The sequence below is a fragment of the Mus caroli genome, unplaced genomic scaffold (genome assembly GCF_978045245.1).
Source record: "Mus caroli unplaced genomic scaffold, Mus_caroli_1 scaffold_16, whole genome shotgun sequence".
Classification (NCBI taxonomy): domain Eukaryota; kingdom Metazoa; phylum Chordata; class Mammalia; order Rodentia; family Muridae; genus Mus; species Mus caroli.
In genome coordinates, this window is record NW_028227271.1 from 81046931 (window position 1) to 81068167 (window position 21237).

A 21237-nucleotide genomic window follows, 5' to 3' on the forward strand; every position below is an offset into this window, starting at 1 on the left:
TTTTGAATTATTATATGCACCTGCTTAAAAAATAATTTCAGATTAACAGCAACTGGGACTATCTTCATAACTCCTAAATTTAATTTGTACCACCTGAAGTTACTAGTTGAGCAGTTGAATTAAATTTAAAACTTGTGGCCTTAGTCTTTAAATATATTTGCATGAGAAGAAACGACCCAATAAATAGAGAACATATAAAAATGTCTTTTCATGTGGAAAGAGGAAGCAAGAAGGAAATGGAAAGAAAAAGAAAAAGAAAAAAAGAAAGCAGGAGAAATTGGGGAAGGGAGAGGCATGCATCATTTTGTGGGACACACATTTTGTAGAGGAAAAAATTTAGGAAAAGAGAATATTCCTATATTTAACAAAATTATACTAATCAAGATATTTATGTCAATAATTTTAATAAGTATTTTGATGTAAGCTGTTCATCTAAATTAAATTAGAGGTTATGTGTGCAATGGTAACAATATAATAGAAACCAAAACACTTGGCCTTATGTAATATAATATCATTTGCCTATATGTAACCATTACAGAAAATTAGTCTAGAGAGGAAGTAGTTGTACATTTTTTCTAACAAGTTGAGAAGAATTAAAACTAGTAATAATTATAAAAGCATGGCATAATTGGAAGCTATGAATAAACTCATAGTCCACATATTTCAAAACACCCAGCTCTACTGCTGCTCCTGGGCATACACCCAAAAAAATGCTTCACCAAACCATAAGGCCATGTGCTCCATTACGTACAAACAGTTTTGTTTGTAATAGCCAGAAACTGGAAACAACCCAGATGTCCCTTAGCCAAAGAATGGATACAGAAGTCATTGAAAAGGAGGACATCACGAATTTTGTAGACAAATAGATGGAACTAGAAAATATCATTCTGAATGCTCTTTGTTCTTGCATACTATTTGAGTCAGGGGTATCATTCTTTAGTGAATCTTGGACCCTTACATTCTAAGATCTCTCTGACCATGTCTTGCTTGCTTGTGTCTAAGAGATCTCTCTCTCTCTCTCTCTCTCTCTCTCTCTCTCTCTCTCTCTCTCTCTCTCTCTCTCTCTCTCTCTCTCTCCATGCCCTGCTTGCTTGCTGTTCTGAGAGTCCTTTCTGTCCATATCCGGCTTGCTCAAGCCAGTTCTCCATACAGTTATCTCTTATCTCTTTTTATTCTAAAAAATACCTGGATAGCTCTACTCCTGCAGAACACAGGTCCAGTCTTTTATTTTACATATCAATCCAGTCATTTATTCCAGGTTTTCTTTGTGACTATCTTATGAAGCAACATCCCCATTGGATTATTAGGAGATTACAAACTTGCATTTGTTTCTTGACGTTGCAAAATAATTCAAAGATGTCTCCCTTTGTTAAGCATGGATGATAAGATACTTATGTGGGACCCTGCCCTGAAATTACCTTTTCTACTATGCCTAGGCCTAACCTTGCTCTGCCCAGACTGACTCTGAACTCAGGAATTCATCTGTTCTACAAAACCTTAGCTGGGTGGCTCTCCTGAGATCATTACTCCCTAAATCTACTTTCCTAGCAATTTTTTAACAAGTTGGCTCACAGCCACCTCCATTTGTTCCTTTAGATTTGTTCACAAAATCCCTTCACATAATTCATATTGCATCCTTATTTTTGCATAGTTAAGAAATTATGTATTTTTGAATACTTGTATTTAGAGCTCTTTCCCATAACATAATTGTCCTCTGAGAGGCTTAACCCAGCAGCTGACACAGACAGGTACAGATACCAAGAGTCAAAGCCTCATCAAAGATTTGGGGGAAAGATTAAAGCCCCTAGAGGGGAAGTGAATACCACAGGAAGACCAATAAAGCCAACTAACCTGTACCCTTAGGGACTCTCAGACTTCACCAAACAAAGAGCTTATGCTGTCTGGACTGAAACCCAGGCACATATGTTGCATATGTGAATCTCAGTCTCCCTGTGTGCTCCCCAACAATGGGAGTGGAGACTCTACCCTAAAGTCTGACTGTAGTATCCATTCCCCAACAGGGCTGCCTTGTCTGGCCTCACTGGTAAAGTATGTGCCTAATCCTGAAGTGACTTGGGAGTACTAGGGGGCACACACTGGACCCTCATCTCTCAGAGGAGAAGAGGAGACGTTGGGAGAGAGACTCTCAGAGGGATGACTGGGATAGGTGCAACGTTAGGGATTTAAATAAATTAAATTAAACATCATAATTTGAAATTCACAGATATGGGAATAAAATGGCATACAACAGAATCTCACTGTATTGGAGTGGTGGGCGATAAAGTATATCACTTACAAGGTGATTCAACTGCAGAGTACATAGGGGCCACAATATCTGAAGACGGGTTTTGAAATACCATTTCCTAGGTGAGACATAGCTATTGCAATCAGGTTCGAACAGCAGGAGAAGATGATATCACTGTGTATGCATAGGAATAGACCCTCTATTCAGGCTTAGATGGAGGAGACAAGGATTCCTTTAATACCAAACTATTAGCTGTTGATAGGTTCAGGGAAAGGGGAATTACTGCCTTCATTCCTGTACACACTGATGACTTCATCCTACTCTAGTAAATACTTCCATTCCACGGCTCAAACAGATGGTCCTGGGTAAACTATGTGGGTCCTAAAACAAAACCCCAAACTCTGAATCTGGAACAAAGTATTGATTTTATGTACAAATAAAGGTAAGCATTTTAGGGATGAACAGGGAATAAATGAGGGTGCAGGGAACAGAAATCAGAGTATATTATGTAAGTGTATGTAATTGTCAAAATCACAATCAATAAAAAGGACATAAGTAGTCTTGACTGAGATTTAGAAATTGCAAAATACAAACGGTGTGAATGTGAAAACTTATGTCATGCTGAAGAGAATTTTTTGTGTCTCCTTGATTGGATCATGAACTCCAAAGGTATCCGGTCACATTTTATTCTGTAAGTGTCTATAGAAGTCTTTTAGTTGAGATTAACATTTAAATTGACAGGCCAAACAAAGCTGATTGTCCTTCAGGCTGTTCTTGAGCATCATTCATAAAGACCAGAGCACAGCAGAAAAACTGACTCTCAAGGAACAATGAAATTCTTCTCTGATAGCACTCACCCTGAAGTAGGAGCTTCTGCTTATTCTAAGTCAGCTTGGCTGCCAGCCCGTCTGTGCACTGTAACTTTGCATTTTAGAGCTCTGAAGACTTGCAAAGCAGTGAGTCAATAGTGCCTTATGATAATCAGACTCTCCCAGGTCTCTCTCTCTCTCTCTTGCCCTGCCTCCCTCCTCATTCCTTCCCTCCCACATTCTTTCCAGAGAACATATGTAGATTGTATTAAAACCCTTTGTTTGTCAATTTCTCAACAGAGCAAGTTTTCCACAGACAGTTTTTTTTGTTTGTTTGTTTTTGTACAAAGTAGTAGCACTCCAACAACATCTGTGATCGAGGATGCAATGAAGTTTTTCCATTCTGAACTTACAGGAAACTTGTTGTATATATCTTAATGTAGTACCCTCTTTACAAATATAAACATGATATTATCCCACAATTTGAATAAAGACGTTTCACAATTTAAATCAACCTCAGTAAGATAAAGTAGGTGACAAATGCTTGCTCTTAAAAGTTATTGGTTGATCTAATGCCCAGATGTAAACAAAGATGTACTGTAAATTCACATGCATATATTTTGTTATGCTTCAGCCTCCTGTCTCTGTGATGGTAATATCTGCTTTCCATGTTTCACAGAAGTATTCGGTAAAATAACTTATCCAATAAAGGATAGCATGGAAGAATCAGATGTCCTATAATGTGGGAGGTATGGTGATCTTTGTTCTAACACATAACCATGAAAGGAATTAGCAATGTTAAACATACAGGATTGTCCTTTCAAGGAGAGAGTTCTACAACTTGGTTTCTAAACATAAGGATGGGAGTTGACATGGTTTATGCCACTGGGATTTTTGGGCTATCTGTGTACCTGAATTCACAGATCCCCCACTGCCACCTCAGCCCCTTACCATGAGCTTGTTTTTTTCAGTCAATCTATAGAATCTACCTTTATGAAATATGTCCTGTGTACTTTAGAGAGTAGATGTAGTCATGTCTTGCTGAAACAGGATTGAATTATTAACACCAGAAAAAAAATTGTTTTCTTTGTTTTTTTGTTTTTTTTGTATTTTTCTTTTTTAACCAAATTGTGCTATGCTCACATATACCTAAAATAAAAAAAAAATCATGGACAGACTTTCAAAGTTTGAATCAGCACAGAATACTTATGTTCAACTGAACTATCAACATCACTTCTGTAGATCATTACTCTGCCTGGTATGTCATGGCAATCACAGAGACCCCTACACAACAGTTCTTTTTGGTCACAAAAAAAAAAAAATGATATCATAATCCAGGCACATTGTTGTTGCTTTTATTATGTACTTAGGTGGCTGAGGCATCACAAACCTGAACATAAGGATGGAAAAATCAACTCATATTCACATTCAATTTAGTCCATGTCCCTGATTGAATTCAGCCCTTACTGAATGTTGTACATTCTGTACATGTACAGATTCCCTAGATGAATTCTTCATTGTCATACTATAACATTGTCCCTTCAGTGAAGAGAAACCATAGCTTCCTTATTCCCTTGGCTCCCTCTCCCTACATAGCCCAGGCCAGCCTCAGTTTCTGTTCTCACATTTGGATTGGATAAGATTGCATACATATTGAGCACTCTATGCCCAAATCCTTTTGTATCTTCTAAATTGTCTTTTCTGCCCCAAGAGGGCTCTTCTCTTATTTGCATAATTCCCACAGTAAAAAAAAAAATACTGTGCTTTAAATATTAATCAGTAAAAGCAATTCTACAGGACAATCTACTCTAGAAAGAATTGTGTTAAGGAGAATTTTTAAAAGAATCTGGAAAGATAGCAACTGCATTCCTAAGGAGAACATGTTTTGCCCATGTGGCTAATGTTGAAGTTAAGGCTGACAATTATGGGAGATTTTCTGCCTATACTACGGGACAGTTAGGCTTGGCAGTAGGTACCAGCCTGTGTGCTTCTCAGAAAGCAATCTCCCAACATGGTTATAAAATCTTAACTACTGCTTATTCTTTCTGTACACCTGTTTATGGTTAGGATTAAATTATATTTCAGTAATATTCATTGAATGGGTCTCTAAGGCTTTTTTATTACCAACTGTAAAATGCAGAAAATTACAATTTACTATAATGTTTTACTTAGTAGATATGTATTAACTCTTTTCCCACAATAAGAAATAGCAAATGAAAAAAAATCAAATAAATAATAAGATTTTTACCTTTACAAAAACAGGACTTTCCTGTAGTAATGACTACAAATGATGTATGGTTTTACATGCATGTCTCTGTCCATTTATAAGGTGGTTTCTCCTTAATGCAAATGTTATTGGGAATTAAGTATGATGCAGAGGTAAATAACTATTACTATGTAAATCCCATGAATTGCTTCCTTCTTTGGAAAGATTTACTTAATGTTTTCAACAGTCCTTTATAGATTTAACATATTAATTCTAGCTTATCACCTGATTTTTAAATATTATTCATTACCTATTTAAATGATTTACCAAAGGATACACAATTACCCATTTAGCCTAAATGTTAACAAAATAAAAATTATCCAAAATGATATGAAATGAACTCATTCGTGTGTTCTTTATAATAGCAAACTAAAGGATCTAGAGAACATCTGATTTCCAATAGTATGATGAAAATACAATTTCAATAAACGCAGAGGCAGAAGCATTATGAAAGTTAGAGGCTGTGAAGAACTCAGTGGAATCTTGTCTCCTGCGGATGACAGCACCAAGCATTTGTGAACTTGGAGTGACTGCCAGCACCAGCTTAAGCACCGATGGGGAGAAGTTCCTGGTGTTCTTACGTCCCATGACTAAAGGACTAAGGACAGTCAATGGCTTAGTTACGGTAGGTTGGCCATGATCTAGTGAATGGCCCTCAAGGTAGGTGAGTCTTGCTCTAGTGAATGGCCTCTTATTTGTGAATATGTGGGCAACTAGAAAAAGTTTTCACAGGTTATAAGAAAGAAAGAGTACATGAAGTTGGAAGGAAGCAAGAGGGAGGGGTTGTGGATTTGGAAGGAATTAGAGGAAGATATTGGGGGAAAGGTTATAATCCAAATTTATTGTATGCCTGTGTGAAAGTCTCAAAGAAATAATCAAAATTATTACTCTTAAAAAGAATATAAATAGTATGGACAGAGTATGTAAAGGTTGTCATGGATTTGCATGGAATTATAGCAACAACATGGAGCAAGTCACCCTCCCCCCTCAGCAGAGGGTAAACAGGGCTGCCAATTTGGGATATCATCTCATGTGCAGGAATATAAAAAAAAGGTTCAGTTTGTAGGAAAGTAGTTGGTTAGTGAAGTGGTTAGGCATGGTGTTACCATGTAAAACAACACATCTACCCTTAAGAAGATACTGAAGGTAATGCGATGGGAATACTTGCCCTACTATCTTCCTGCAAATGGAAATGGCATCATTAATAAAAGTGAAACAACACTGAAACCTAGCAGTAAAGAGAGCTAAAGGAAATGTGCTAGAAACACAACATGGGAAGCTGTATTTGGGCATGAGAAGCTACAGGGTCCTGATGGCTCAGTCTACAAGATGAATCAACCATTGTTTACCATTTTCTGGAGGAACTACTAATAAGAATCCATTCTAGAACAACAGGGATGTATTGGTAGCTTCCCTTACTTTGCAGGAAAATGAAGATATTTCAGCATTCATTGTGATAATGGAAGAACAACTGAATTATATAGTTTAAAAAGACACTTTCTTAAGAATTGCGCACGCCTTTAATCCCAGCACTTGGGAGGCAGAGGCAGGCGGATTTCTGAGTTCGAGGCCAGCCTGGTCTACAAAGTGAGTTCCAGGACAGCCAGGGCTACACAGAGAAACCCTGTCTCGAAAAAAAAAAACAAAAAAACAAAAAACAAAAAACAAAAGAATTGCTAAAACCAAAAACTCAAGTGACAGCACAAGGTGGCAAGGAAGTCAAGCAAGGGAACACTCCCCATTGCTGATGGGGGAGAAAACTTGTAGAATCACTTTGGAAACCAATTTGATGGTTTCTCAAACAACTAGGAATAGTTCTACCTCAAGAACCAGCTACATCAATCCTGGGCATATTCCCAAAAGATGCCCCACAATATACATGGACACTTTCTCAACTATATTTAAAACAGTTTTATTCATAATAACCAGAAGCTGGAAACAACATACATGTCCATCAACTGAAGAATAGATAAAGGAAATGTGGTTCATTTACACAAAGGATTACTCCACTGTTAATAACAAGAATATCATGAATTCTGTAGAGAGATGGAACATGAGAATATCATCACGAGTGAGGTAACCAAGAGCAGAAAGACACATGTAGTATAGACTCTCTTAAAATTAGACATTAGCCATTTCAACCAAGTGCAGGACAACCATGCTATACTTCACAAATCCAAAGAAACTGGGTAATAAAGAAATTCTAATTCAGGATGCTGGACTCTCACTCAGAAGGGGAAACTAAGTAGTCATCAAAGGAGGATTGAGAAAGGGAATCTTGGTAGTAGAGGGAGTGAGAGGTGGTAACAGGGATCAGGTGTGAGAAGGACGGTGGGTGAGGGCTGGAATTGAAAATAAAAAATCATCAGGGGCCATCTCCTGTGACTTGTTAGAGGCTTGGGATAGGGGAGAATATAGCATGCCAATGAGGTTGACCCTAGTTATAATTCCCACCAGCAGATACAGAGACTGAAGTGGCTACCTCCTGTAGTCAGGGAGGACTTCTAGAGGAGGGAAGGGGACACCTAACCACCCATGAAACCTTCAGCCCAACATTTGTCTAGCCCACAGATGTGCTGGGATAAAGATGGAGCAGAGACAGGGAATAGCCAAACAGTGACTGCCCCAATTTGAGACCCTTCTCATAAGAGGAATATAACCCCTGACGCTATCAATGATACTTTGTTCTGCCTAGATTAGGGACCTAACACACCTGAGAAGCTGCATCCCCCCCAGGAGCAGAGGCAGGTTCAGAGGCCTATATCCTAAAAGCAGGTGGAGTCTCAGGAATTTTGTTGAAGAGTTTGGAATAGAAGTGAGCAAGGCAGAGGATTCAAGGGCACCACAAGAAGATGCATAGAGTCAAGTATCCTGGAACCATGGGGGTTCACAGTGCCTGGACCACTAACTGGGGAACAAAAAGGAGCTGGACCTAACCACCCTAACACACTTATAGCAAATGTGCAGCATGGTCTTCATGTGGGGCTCTAAAAAGCGGTTCAGGGCTGTCCAGGTCTCTGTTTCGTGCCATTGGATACCCTTCCCTTTCCCTGGACTACTTGCTTGGGCCTCAGTGGGAGAGGGTGTGCCTATTTCTGGATGGGGCGAGATGTCCCAGGGTGGGGTGGTACATAAGGAGGACTCACCTTCTCTGAGGAGAAGGGGAAGGAGGGTAGGGATTTGTAAAGGTATGACTGGGAAAAGAGGAGGGAGGGGCGTGTGAATAAGAGGTAAAGTGAATAAATAAATAATTAAAAGGACAGACAACTACCATATCATTTATATCGAAATGCATCTTTAAAATATTTTTTTAATTTCTCTATCATCCTTAGGAAAAAGCATGATTTCAGTTGATATAGCAATATTTTTCACTATTAAATATTCTTAGTATTAGATTTATGTTTTTATCATAAGTGTGTTGAAATATTTCATAGAGACGTATGTCATTTTATGTACAATTTTAAACTGCACTTTGTTCATTTCCCAACACATTAAGACACCATTATAAAGAAAATAAATATCTTGATAAGTTATGTTTTAATTTTGACAGTCATGTTTTCCTTTTTTAATGCCAACATAAAAATTTATTTATTAAGCATAGGCATTTATGTAGTGTCCTCGATTGGTGTCCAGTTTTTCAACTTTATGTTGTAAGATTTGCTTAAAGAAGATTAATATTTTCCAAGTAGTTCTTTCACCTAAATTCTATAAGAGGTAATTCAAGCAAGGATATTATAGAGATGTCTCAGGGCTGAACTGTCAGATAATAAGTACCCTTATTGAAGAGACTTGGTGTCATAAGTGAAGTATAAGTGCATGAAACAGAAAAGTAGTAAAATTAAGAGGGAAATCAAGCACTCTTGACTTAAAGATGAGAACTAATTATTCCATAAAGCCAATTTGCTAACTTCATGCTGGGATGAAAGTGAACTAAAAACTCTAAAATGTACTCATTATAAGCAGATATATGAATGACTTCAACTATACATTCTGTGAGATTCTGACAAAAAAAAAATTGGGGAGTACCTTGCAGGACACAAATCTCTGAATATAATTTTATGCACAGAAACATTCTGTCCTGGGATATATAACACAGTTTACCGTTTTCTGAAGCAGTCACTGTGATATTGTACCATGGTGTTTCTTCTCTATCCAGTACTTTTGATGTCTTAATGGTTCCAGTATTTGCATCAATATTGAAAAATCTCTCCTCTTCAGTTCTGTGATTGATGAAATACCTGAAAGAAAGAAAACGGAAGTCTTCTTTGTAAGTGATGATAACTAAAAACAATATAACACAATAAAAGTAGTTATTAAATCAAGTGAATTAAAATCTAACTATACATTAGTGTCTATATTTGATTTAAAAGTCTTTAATAACTAAATTTTATAGAACCTATGAGAGTTTTTAATAGTTGAAAAACATATTAAAATATTCTGCAGAAAAAAGTAACAATTTCTATGAATTTGTGGGTTGTGAGACAGAAGGCTCAGCAGTTAAAGAAAATCCTGCTCTTACAGTCAACTCAAGGTCACTTTCAAACACCCATATCATATGGCTGTCAACTTGATATAGCCAGTCAACATTGCAGCTCATTGAAACCATGTTCCTTCGATGACCCAGATCCATTAGTGTATAGTCATCATAAATTTGACTTTCTACCTTTCTATTTTTATCATGAAGTGAAATGAGGATGGAATAAAAGGAAGGAGAGGCCCTTGGTTCTGTGAAGGCTTGATGCTTTATCATAGGGGAATGCTAGGGTGGTAGGGTGGGAGTGGGTGGGGGAGCACACTTGTGGAGGTAGGGGATGTGATGTGGGGGGTTGGAGAGGAAACCGGGAAGGGGATAATATTTGAAATGTAAATAAATAAAATAACCAATATAAAATTTTAAAAAACAAGAGATGGATAGGTTGTGTATCTGGGAGGAGTTAAAATGTGGCAATGATCAAAGCGCAATATATACATGTAAGAAATAATAAAAAAATGTATAAAATGAGTTTCATCCCATAAAGACAATGAGAAGAATTTTAAATGAATAAAGAGATGCTTTAATACATCAAGAAATCTTAACTCAAAGATGAGGAGTATTCATTCTATAAAGACCATTTCATTCTAGGATTAAAAAAACAGAAAATCTGTAAAGGTTTCTCAGTTACCTCAGTACATTAGTACACTGATGTTTTCTTGTTACCTGTGCATGGGTTCTGTGTCTGATGTGTTGTGCTGTTCAAGCAATAAATCCACTTGCTGAGATGGATGGAAGAGTGAGAGTCTGACACAGTGTAACTATGGTGTCAGGCAGATAGACGTAGAGAATGGAAGAAAGGACAAAACATGGTGTGGATTCAGAATATGCTTTCTAAGCAAGAAATATGGACTAAAAATTAATCACCATGAATTCAACTCATTGGGCCTGTAGCACCCAATATGAAGGGAAATTGAAATAGAAAAAGGAAATACGTTTACAGAGCCAACATAAGTAGCCTTTAGAGACAGAAAGCAGGTCCATCTTTTTATGAGAGCAGATGATGGAAAAATCCAGTGGGTGTGAAACTAAGTATGGGGTGGGTGGTAAAAACCAAGAATACAGTGTCCCAAGCAAATTTGAACATTTACAAAGAAATGAACACAAATAGCCAATAATAATATGAGTAAGTATTTAATCTCTTTGGCTATCAGTAAGGTGCAATGTAAAACTAACACGAGACTCCACCCACGCAACCCCAGTAGAATGACAATCACTACAAAGTAAAAATAAATGCTATTAAATTTTCAGGGAAACCAGGAGTCTTTGTACAGTGATACTGTGAATATAAAATAACCTAGTCACTATGCACAGTTACTATAAAGATTTTACAAGAAACTAAAACCACATATGTCACTTCTGGGTTTACACTAGGAAATTTGTTGTTCAATATACCACAGAGGTACTTGCCCAAAACAATTTCACAGCACTAATTCATATTAGAGGATCGGCTCAGATATTTGTCAGTAATGAGTTTATAGGTAAAATGTGGAATATACACAAAGAAAATTTCATCCTACCATACTGATTAAAATTACATTGCTTTCATGAAAATGGCTATAACTAAGTATTGCACACATGGGGGTGGAGGGAGAGTATAGGAGGTGAATATGGTCAAAGAATATGAAATTCCATCATCATGTAGGTTAAACACATGCCAATAATAATTATGAACATAAGCAGCTTATAGTACACTATAACACTGCCACTCCTCCATACTTACACATTACATATGAAATATCCATGAAAATACTATATACATATAAGGTAAAATCTTCAGTACCAGTGTGACTGCATTAGGAAATGGCTAAGAAATTATATTAATACAACCCTGGGTGTGCATATCAGGATGTCTCATGAGAAAGTTAGACAATGGAGCTAATTGTCTAATCTAATCTAATCAGTGGAATAATGCTTTGATGGACTCATATAATTCCATTAATGGGAAGTGGAAAAAAGTGGAAGATGGGATGTGTTAGGGGAAGTTGGTCACAGGCAGGAATTTGAGGCTGATCAGCCCTGGCTTTTTCCTGATGCAATTACATTGTTTGATGCTCACAAGGAGGTTCCTCTGAAACAAGCTTCCACTACATGGGTCTCCACTTCTTCATAGTGGGTTGAGAACACTGGGCAAAATCACAAATGAGTGAATCCTTTTAAAAACGTGAAATAAAACACAATTCTTTCATATTCCTTTTCTGTGTGGTAGATACTTGATTACCAATGAAAATAAAACTACTAAAAGTGGCTTGAAGTATTTAACCATTAGTAAAGTGAGGAATTCATAACATTCTAGACTTAGAACTATTGGAAGTATACTGAACTTGCTGCTAATTGCTAATTGCCCAGAAGTCCATAAAAACTTTCTAACTGTGTGAGTTGCCAATGTAATCTCATTATAGTGCTGGCTAATTTATCACTAGCAAGTAAACACTTCTATTTGCACCTTACCTAGCAAGAAATCTTCTGGAAGACTTTCTTTTCTCACACAGAATTATGAGTTATGATTATGTACTTTTAAGCCTTCCTATTATATTTTAAACACTGTGAAAAATAAAAGAACTTCAATTTATCAAAATAAGATGTACATATATTATTCAAATTAGATTTTACTTAACCAACAGACAGACAAGCTATGACTATAATAGACAGTCGATATCAATAATGAAGCCTTTAATCAAGTACTTTTTTCAACAAATGTTACTTTATACAAATCACTGAGTTCTTCATTTGTCACTCAATTTTCCTGGGATATTATAGGCATAGGGTAAAAGTAACTATGTTTCATGTTCAAGAGTATTAGAAAAGTTGTCCTTCATCTCAATGACAAATCTCATTCCTCACAGGTACTTTCTGTATTCATTATGCTCTCTCTCTTTCACCAAAGACTTAATTTTAAGCATGTGTCAAAAGTATATTTTTATACTGATTTGCTCTAAAAGTATTAGAATATTGTTTGTTTCTCTCAATTATTATCTTTTATATATTTGTAAATACAGCATGTATATGGTAAAGAAAATTCACTGTGAATTCTTTGTGGTAGTTATTTTGTAAGGTATATTGAATAATTCATTCAATTATTATGAATAATAGGTGAATAAAATTTAGTAATCTTTAATTGTCTCACAACTTGTGGGATAACTGGAAGCCTGGCTCTCTCTGCAGCTTAATTAATGGTCACACATCTGACATATGGCTCTGATTGAAATTTTTAAATGGTCCTTTCAAAAGATTAGGACATAAAATGCATTAACCATACAAATATCCAGAAAATAATCATTCTAACTAAATATTCCAAAAATGAACATTTGTAATATGGTACACCTCTGGTTAAACTTTAATATCTAATAAAATATTATGCAAACAAAGCATAGATTATGTTACACAGAAAATGTATTATATACTAGATACTTGTATTAGCTAGAGAGGTTGTCTGTTTTTTATCCAAGCAAGGAGTGGGTGTTCATAGTGTTTAATCTCAATAATTGACTGACTAAGATCCCCAAATTCAGCATGTCTATCTAAAGATGATGTTCATTAATGAAAAACCAGAGGGGCTACTCTAGTCAACATTGGGCCTCTTAAATCTCAAGTGTCAATTATATGTGAGGGATATAAACTAAAGTCTTAATCTATGTGTTTTTATTAGCAATATGTCATTTATACTAATAAAACACAAGATAAAGGTAATGGCCTCTAGTTTTAAACAAGAGACTACTTTCTCTATATATATTCATTTCTTATTCAATGATTCTGGTGGATCATCACCACCATTATATTTTGAAATTCTGATATGATTTTGACTAGGGAATACTTAAAACTGAACTAACAGAACAACATAAATTTATCTGTATTGTCAGTAAGCTAAATTTTACATAAATTTGTCAGTTGAAAAATGAAATCTTAGGAATTAGATAATATTTTAAATTTATTTTTGGTACTTTATCTTTGCTATAAAAAGGAGTCAACTCTTCAATCTATTTATTCAGTTTATTTCTTTCCAGTTAGCTACTTTGGTGTGGCCAGTGTGACTATGCCGTTAGTATGAAATTTCACGTTTCTGTGAGTTTTAAAATCCACAGTAATTGGAGCATGCAGCATTTGTATTCCATCATAAACCATTGGATCATTATGGGAAAGTGTAAGAAAGACTGCATTCCAGACGAGATGCAGTCAACAAGTTGTGGCATAGACCCACCCACCTTGTAATAAATCTCAGAACAAGAGATGTAACATTAGCATCTCCAGCCACTATTTAGATAGTAAGATGTCATCCTCTCTAGTATTCTCTCTCTCTCTCTCTCTCTCTCTTTCTTTCCTTTATTTTTGAATTTTTCTTTTCTTTTATTGAATATTTTATTTATTTACATTTCAAATGTTTTCCCCTTTCCCAGTTCTCCTCAACCTGGCTAACAGTCTAAAATATAATATAATGATTACATTTTGTATGTTAGCAAACAATTTGTGTCATCAGCACCATATAAAACAATATTCAAAATTTTTTATTGATACTTTCTGCTCTCTTAAAATAATTCAAGGAAAAAAGTTTACTCCTTAACATATGTGTAGAAAAATTTAGATTATAAGTGACAGCGAAAAAGTAAAGTTACAGACATATGACTATTTATTTATTCATTTATTTTAAATAAACCAGTTTTTAAAAAGATTTATTTATTATTATATGTACGTATACTGTAGCTGTCTTCAGAAGAGGGCATCAGATCTCATTACGTATGGTTATGAGCCACCATGTGGTTGCTGGGATTTGTACTCAGGACCTTTGGAAGAGCAGTCATTGCTCTTAACCACTGAGCCATCTCTCCAGCCCCAAATGATAATATATAAATTTAGCCAATAATGTGAACACCAATAATATTCAATTGTATTTACTAATATTTAATTCATGTTATTACTTTTTCTATAGGAAAGACAAATATATGAAAAATTTTATTCTTCAGATAGCAAGATTAAATGGCGGGACATTGTCTTCCCCACTCCACCTTCTCTGTGTATATGTCCAAGCACACAAACAACAGACTCCAGTTACAGCTCTGACCGTTGGCTTTCTGGTCACTTAAAACATACATGCTTTCCTAGCAATTTTCAAACATAGACATTTTGTTTTCATTTTGTAGTTGAAATACACGAGAGGCATTGTGCGGTGCTTGAAAAATATTCTCACTTTACATTGCAAATCTAAAATTGTACAGTGCTTTGTCAAATGTGTTTAAAAAAACACCTTTTAAAATGTAAATTGTAAATATTAGCAGAGTTTGTCACAGGTTTCTGAAGGTGTGGGGAATAATAACAACCAAAATCATGCTTTATCAACCAACTGAGAGCAACAGGTTGACATTTCTTTCCCTCTAAACAGGATTTCTGTGTCCCGCAATCTCCAGTTCCTCCATTTCATCTCTCATAAACCAGGAAATAAAGGTAGGTTGTTTAGACCAACGACCTTTCAGTGCTTATAAGCTGACAGCCTCTAATTTTATGTATCTTTGAACAAAAGGCGATGAATGTATTGCTGAAAATTGCCTGTTATTTTTTGAGTTAAACAAACAAAAACAGAAGACAAAAAAAAAAGGACTAAAAGTTACTAATAAAAAAGGTGAGTAATCTGATAGTTGAAAAAAAAGAATGTGAAAAGAATAAAATCAAGCATATTTTCACAAATTTCTGTAAGATTGCAAATCTCTTTTATTATCAATTCTACAAATGAAAACTAATTGCATTTCCTGGCACAAGGCAAGGAGCATCCCTTCGCTGTACTTTCCCTTAATTACTACAAACATTTGATCCCTAGGAAGGAAAGACTTCGGGGGCTTGTTTTTAATATTGCTATTGTTTTCTCTTTTTATTTTCATTGTTTGCACTTTGAATCCTACGTGAATGACACATTTTTATTAAAATCGACTACAAATGTTATGTAAATTATACCCCTTAACAACAGCTTTAAGGTTTCTAATTATTTCTAGGCAACTGAAGTGAATTCCTTTCACTCTTTGAATCAAAACAAAACATAAAATAATGGTTATGCTAATAAAGCTATTAGCATTTGAAGACAATGTATCAATCATCTCTCTAGAGCAACAGCTAATGCTCTGAATGTTCAGTTCACTTTCCAGTAACAGGATGTACTTGCAATTAGAAATATCACAGGACAATAAATTATTCAAAGAACTAGTTATTATATTTTTTTCTTTCTGATTGATGGGTGAATATGGGCGCATTCACATGGCCATGAAATACTTGAAGTACAAGGACTGACACTATATTCCAGAAAGGACTTTCACATTTCTTTTATATGAATGCAGTTCCTATACATGTCCAGATGTATCAGTTTCTTAGACTTACTCTTATGTGTATTTGGTGCCAGAGAATTCTTTGTGATCTGTACCTGTTATTGACTACACCGAGATACCCTGAGCTCTTGTCTGAGTCTCTTTCATCTGGTGTCCCCAGTGTCTAGACACATCTATCCACCAAAATGCATAGGTATAGATAGGCTCTCTGTGAGGTCTAAGATCTCTGGAACTCTCCCAGTGCCAGAGATGACCTCCCAGAAATATAACCAACTAGCTCCTTTTTGAACATCTGAGGATTGGGGATTTGTGTTCGTAGTCATAAAGCACAGGAGGCCTCCCCACATCCCAGACACTCGAGATCCTCATATTGAACTAAGAGAAAAATGTCCACTGTTGATAAGCTAGTTAGGCTATGATCAAATAGCAATCATGTCTTTGTTATGACAGTTGTTTATCAGCATTTTGCAACCCTAGCTTTCTTTTAAAAGGTTATATGTGCACCTAGGACTACCTTGTCATGACTACCCTGATGTTATAGCTGCCTTGTTATGACCACCTCGCAGCCAGGTCTTTGTTTCAGAAGGTATTTGGACTAATGTGTTATGGTTACATTCTGCTCCTGTAACCTTGCCTATTTTTCCTGCCAATGTCCCCTCTCCCCCCTCATTTGGAAACTTCCTATAACCAAACTATAAATGCTTTGCCTTCCTCATATCCAAGGCTGACCATACAAACCTCGTCTTAAGGAAGACAGCATGTGCACATGAAGAAAAATTCTTGCTTTCATATAACTTGTCACGATATTTATTTTGGTGTTCTTCCTTCACCCGTTTTTGTGATTAATATTACAAGAAGATCAAGTTGTTAAACCTACGTCTTTATGCACAGATTTTTTTCTTTGTACACATGAGTTCTTTTAAACTAAGCTGAAACTTTGATAAGCGTATAAACTAAAATGGGGTGTCTCTACAAATATTAATAGACAGGAGAAAAAATGTAGTGCTATAACTTAAAGGATGTTCATGAGAGGGTGTTGCATCTCCATTAGCATTTCTTCTAGGCTTCACCCACAGTAACCTGGCAACAGCCAGGTATGTCTGACTCATTATATAAAAGGGGCTGCTTGCTCCCTCCTCACTCTCTTGCTCTCTTTCTCTCCTACCCTTTTTCCTCTCTGTTCCTCATCTCCCCATTACCCTCTCCTCTCTCTCCCCAAATGTTCTTAGCTAGCCTCTAGACCTCCTCCCTCCCTCCCTCCCTCCCTCCCTCCCTCCCTCCCTCCCTCCCTCCCTCCCTCCCTCCCTCCCCTTCTCTATGCCTTTCTCTGTCTCTACTCCCTCAACTCCCTAAATAAACTCTATTTTATATTATATTGTCTATACTAGATAGATAGATAGATAGATAGATAGATAGATAGATAGATAGATAGATAGATAGATACATGATAAAATGGTGTGGCTGGTACCTCAGGGGAAAGGAATGCTTCAACATGAGCCTGCAGAGGCACCCCTTCTACCTCATCAGGCTGCACCTCTACCAAACATATCTCTAGCTTCCTTTTCTAAGACAAAATAATCTCGTTCTTTATAGTTGCGTTCTCTGGTAAATTGTCTTTGATTCAGTAAATTATCTCCCACCCACATTGTGGTATGAAACTGTAAACACTGTGGGGCGCACACAATAAAAAAGCTTAAAAGTAGGAGGGGGTTTGTTGAAAGAAAATTTTAAGTGTCAAAATGAGGAGCATGAGAGAGGAGATCAGGTGATGAAATACTATACATTTGAGGATCACAGAGTAGAATAAATACTGTTATTAAATCTGTTATTAAAGAAACATTAGACTTTGGTCTAATAAAATTAGACCAAAGGTTATAGAATAAAATCTGTTATTAAAGAAACATTAGACTTTGGTCTTTCAAGTGTAGACTCTGAGTTATTGCTCTGTATTTCCTTGAAAATGTTATCATTTATTGAACACCAGCTCTACCAGAGAAATCTGCTTTATAGTACGATTACATTGTGACCTCACAACAATTCTGAAAGATTTTATGTATCTTTTACAGAAAAGGGTAAATGATGATCTATGCCACAGAGTTAGTGTGGAATATGAATGACGCATCAGTTGGGATCAGCATGATTCCTGGGAGTTTACCTTCTGAATTCTATCCAGACTTCTTATCCCCATATAATCAAAGGTTCTCTAGTTAATGTTATAAATACATTTTTTCCTCAGTCATATTGTTTACTCATTAAACCAACGGGAAACTTAATCTGTCTTTTACAACCGGTGTGTGGGGGCAGAGATTATATCTGTCTCTCTGTGTACCTGTCTGCCCACCTGTCTGCCTGTCTGCTTGCCTACCTTTCTGTATGTGTATGCTGTGGATTCCACATTTGCATGCAAGAATGGTCACAAGTCTGTATGTGTGAGTACATATGTGTGTGTGTGTTGTGTATGTATGTATGTTTGTAGGCACACATGAGGAATCTTCTTTATCACACTCCTCTCTCTTTACTGATGGAAACTATCTTATTGATAAGGCATTGTCTACCTATTCAGTAGCTTTTGGGGATGTTTGTCTTTGGATTACCATGATTATAATCTAGAATTTTTATCAGATGTTTAGATAACATATACTCTGTTCTTGCATAGCAAGCTCTATATATACTGACCCATTTTCCAAGTCCTCCATATATTAATAATTTAATCAACTATAGTCTGCTAATTCATTAAATTACTTAATTGTAATCATTCAAAAACCACTGGAAATAAATTATCTAACTACACTTTAATTCACCTTAAATGACCTTAAGGCCAAGGCAAATCTTCAAGTACTTGTGAGATCAAGATTATTGCATACCTTACTAAGCTGTTAGCACTGTCTGGATCCTGTGCCAAGACAGTGCCAACAATTGTCCCAATCTTGGCATTTTCATAGACTTCCATGACATAGGAAGGCATAGAAAAGAGTGGTGGCTCATCCACATCCCCAACAATGACCTTCAGCATGGTGGCATCCTTAAATGGACCCAGGTGGGAAAAACGGAAATCCAGATGTGTGTTTGCTCCTTCAATGTTTAGTGTGTAAGACTTCTTTTTCTCATAGTTCAGTGGCTGCAGAGGAAAAATGTGATAGCCAATGTTAGAACTTCCACATTTTTCAAAGACGCAGTTATTTTCTTACTTATAAAAACCATATGAGATATACCAACTTATTTTTCTTTAAAAAATTAGCTATAATATTTTCCTAAATTATGATATCTATACAGACATAATAGAGATTTTACATAGCCTTAAATGGGGTGATAACTACTTACAGAAATAAATTCCCCTCTAGAAAATCAAATTGCTTTTCAGAGACTCTTTTTAGTCCTTTCCATCCTCCACCATCCAGGAATTATTAAGTGGTTATTCTAAAAATATCTGCTAGTAACTTGTTTAAAATTTGAAATGAGCCTGGCAGTGATGGCACTTGCCTTTAAACCCAGCATTTGAGAGGTAGAAGCAGACTGATCTCTGTGAGTTTGAGGCCAGCCTGAACTGCAGACCTAGTTCCAGGACAGCCAGGACCACACAAAGAAACCCTGTCTTGAATAACCAAAAACATCCACAACAAACAAAATAATGAACTAACTTATAGCATTTATGTGATTTCTCTCACATTATTTTGTAACTATTTTTTATGTACTTTAAATCGGCGATATTGTGGTTTTGCTATTGCCTTAAGTTCCTCCTACAATTGTGTTCTTTAACAGGTAGACCGTTTCAAAATGTTTTCTTCTCTTCTGTGTATTGTATTTTCAATGTATTGTGTTTATTCTTTGCAGTATACAAAATATGTAGTTTTCTTACTTTGTTCTTATGGTATTATTTCATCTATTGTGCTTCTCATATTTCTTATTAGATTATGACATTTGGAGAAAAATTTCAATAGTGGTCTTTTTCTCATGGCTTGCTTATACCTATTTTAGCTTTGACCTTGTATTAATTGGTCATTATAATCAATTCAGTTTCTTTCTTAATTTAAGAATTTGTGTTTGAAGAAAGAAGCCAGGGTTTGATGTATAGGTAAATAGTCTAATTAATTAAATAAAATATACAACCTGTTTGCCAACTAATAGCTACCTTTAATTATACACATAACTTTATTAGTCATATATATTATAAATATATATAAATATATATTGGGCACCATGTGTTTGACTTTACATGCAATGAGATAAACCAGTGCTTTGTCTTAAATAATGACCTTCTATTATTATAGAATACAAAATAATAAACAAGTATTTTATTTGTAAGTCATATTGATTTTTATATATATTAATGATGTAAGCTGATAAAAATGTGCATGTGAATAGGCGGATTTACTTTTTGAGAACTAGAAACATTCAGAAAATGTTAACCAAGGTGTGCTTTTATATTTACATGTGGGTCTGTTATACAAAATTATTTCAGATTTAATTTCAGTTGTAGAAACTTTGGATGGGGAAGTTAGAACAGAGGGTATGAGATCCTTTCCTTCACTTGGGACCTATTGATGTTTTCCTTGGTGCTACTCATCTTGATAACTTTCTGCCAGAATAAGTACATAGAACTATTTCATCCTATTTAGGCTTCTGATGTTAAACTGCCCTGATTGAATATCATAACTTTTTGTTCTTGGTTGGGACCAGCTATAGCTATTCCTTATAGAGGGACTATGATAATTTGCTTTACCTGAAAGAACTGTCCTAGTCATTTGGGTTGCTTAGACTGAACAGCACAGATTTGTCATTTTCATCAGCAAACTTAATCTTGTAACAGCTCTGAATGTTAGGACATAGCACTGGCAGATCTGCTGTCCCATCAGGCAAGCATCTATTTTTTCTTTGCAAATAGACTCTTTCTGATATTCTTAGATTATGGACATGGCAACCTTATTTATTTCTATTTGCATGGAGTACCACATCCTATTTATGAATCTGTTACCTAGACCTAAACATCTCTTACAGACTCCATGCCTAACTGTTGTCATAATGAAGATGAAGCTTCAACATGTGCGTAGTGGGTGTTATATAAGCCTCATTCAACATTGTGG

The 21237-nt window shown here is 35.8% G+C and overlaps 1 protein-coding gene across 3 annotated transcripts in view; it reads right to left on the reverse strand.

The window, feature by feature from the left end:
• The window catches only part of Cdh18 (cadherin 18), a 917427-nt gene that overhangs the window by 51090 nt on the left and 845100 nt on the right, over positions 1-21237 (reverse strand). For all 3 annotated transcript variants that reach the window (XM_029470124.2, XM_085831363.1, XM_021183199.3), the window contains 2 exons: positions 19021-19274; positions 9422-9558 (listed from right to left, as the gene is read on the reverse strand). In XM_029470124.2, coding sequence (XP_029325984.1) covers positions 9422-9558; positions 19021-19274 — 391 coding nt within the window. The remainder of the gene's footprint in view (positions 1-9421; positions 9559-19020; positions 19275-21237) is intronic.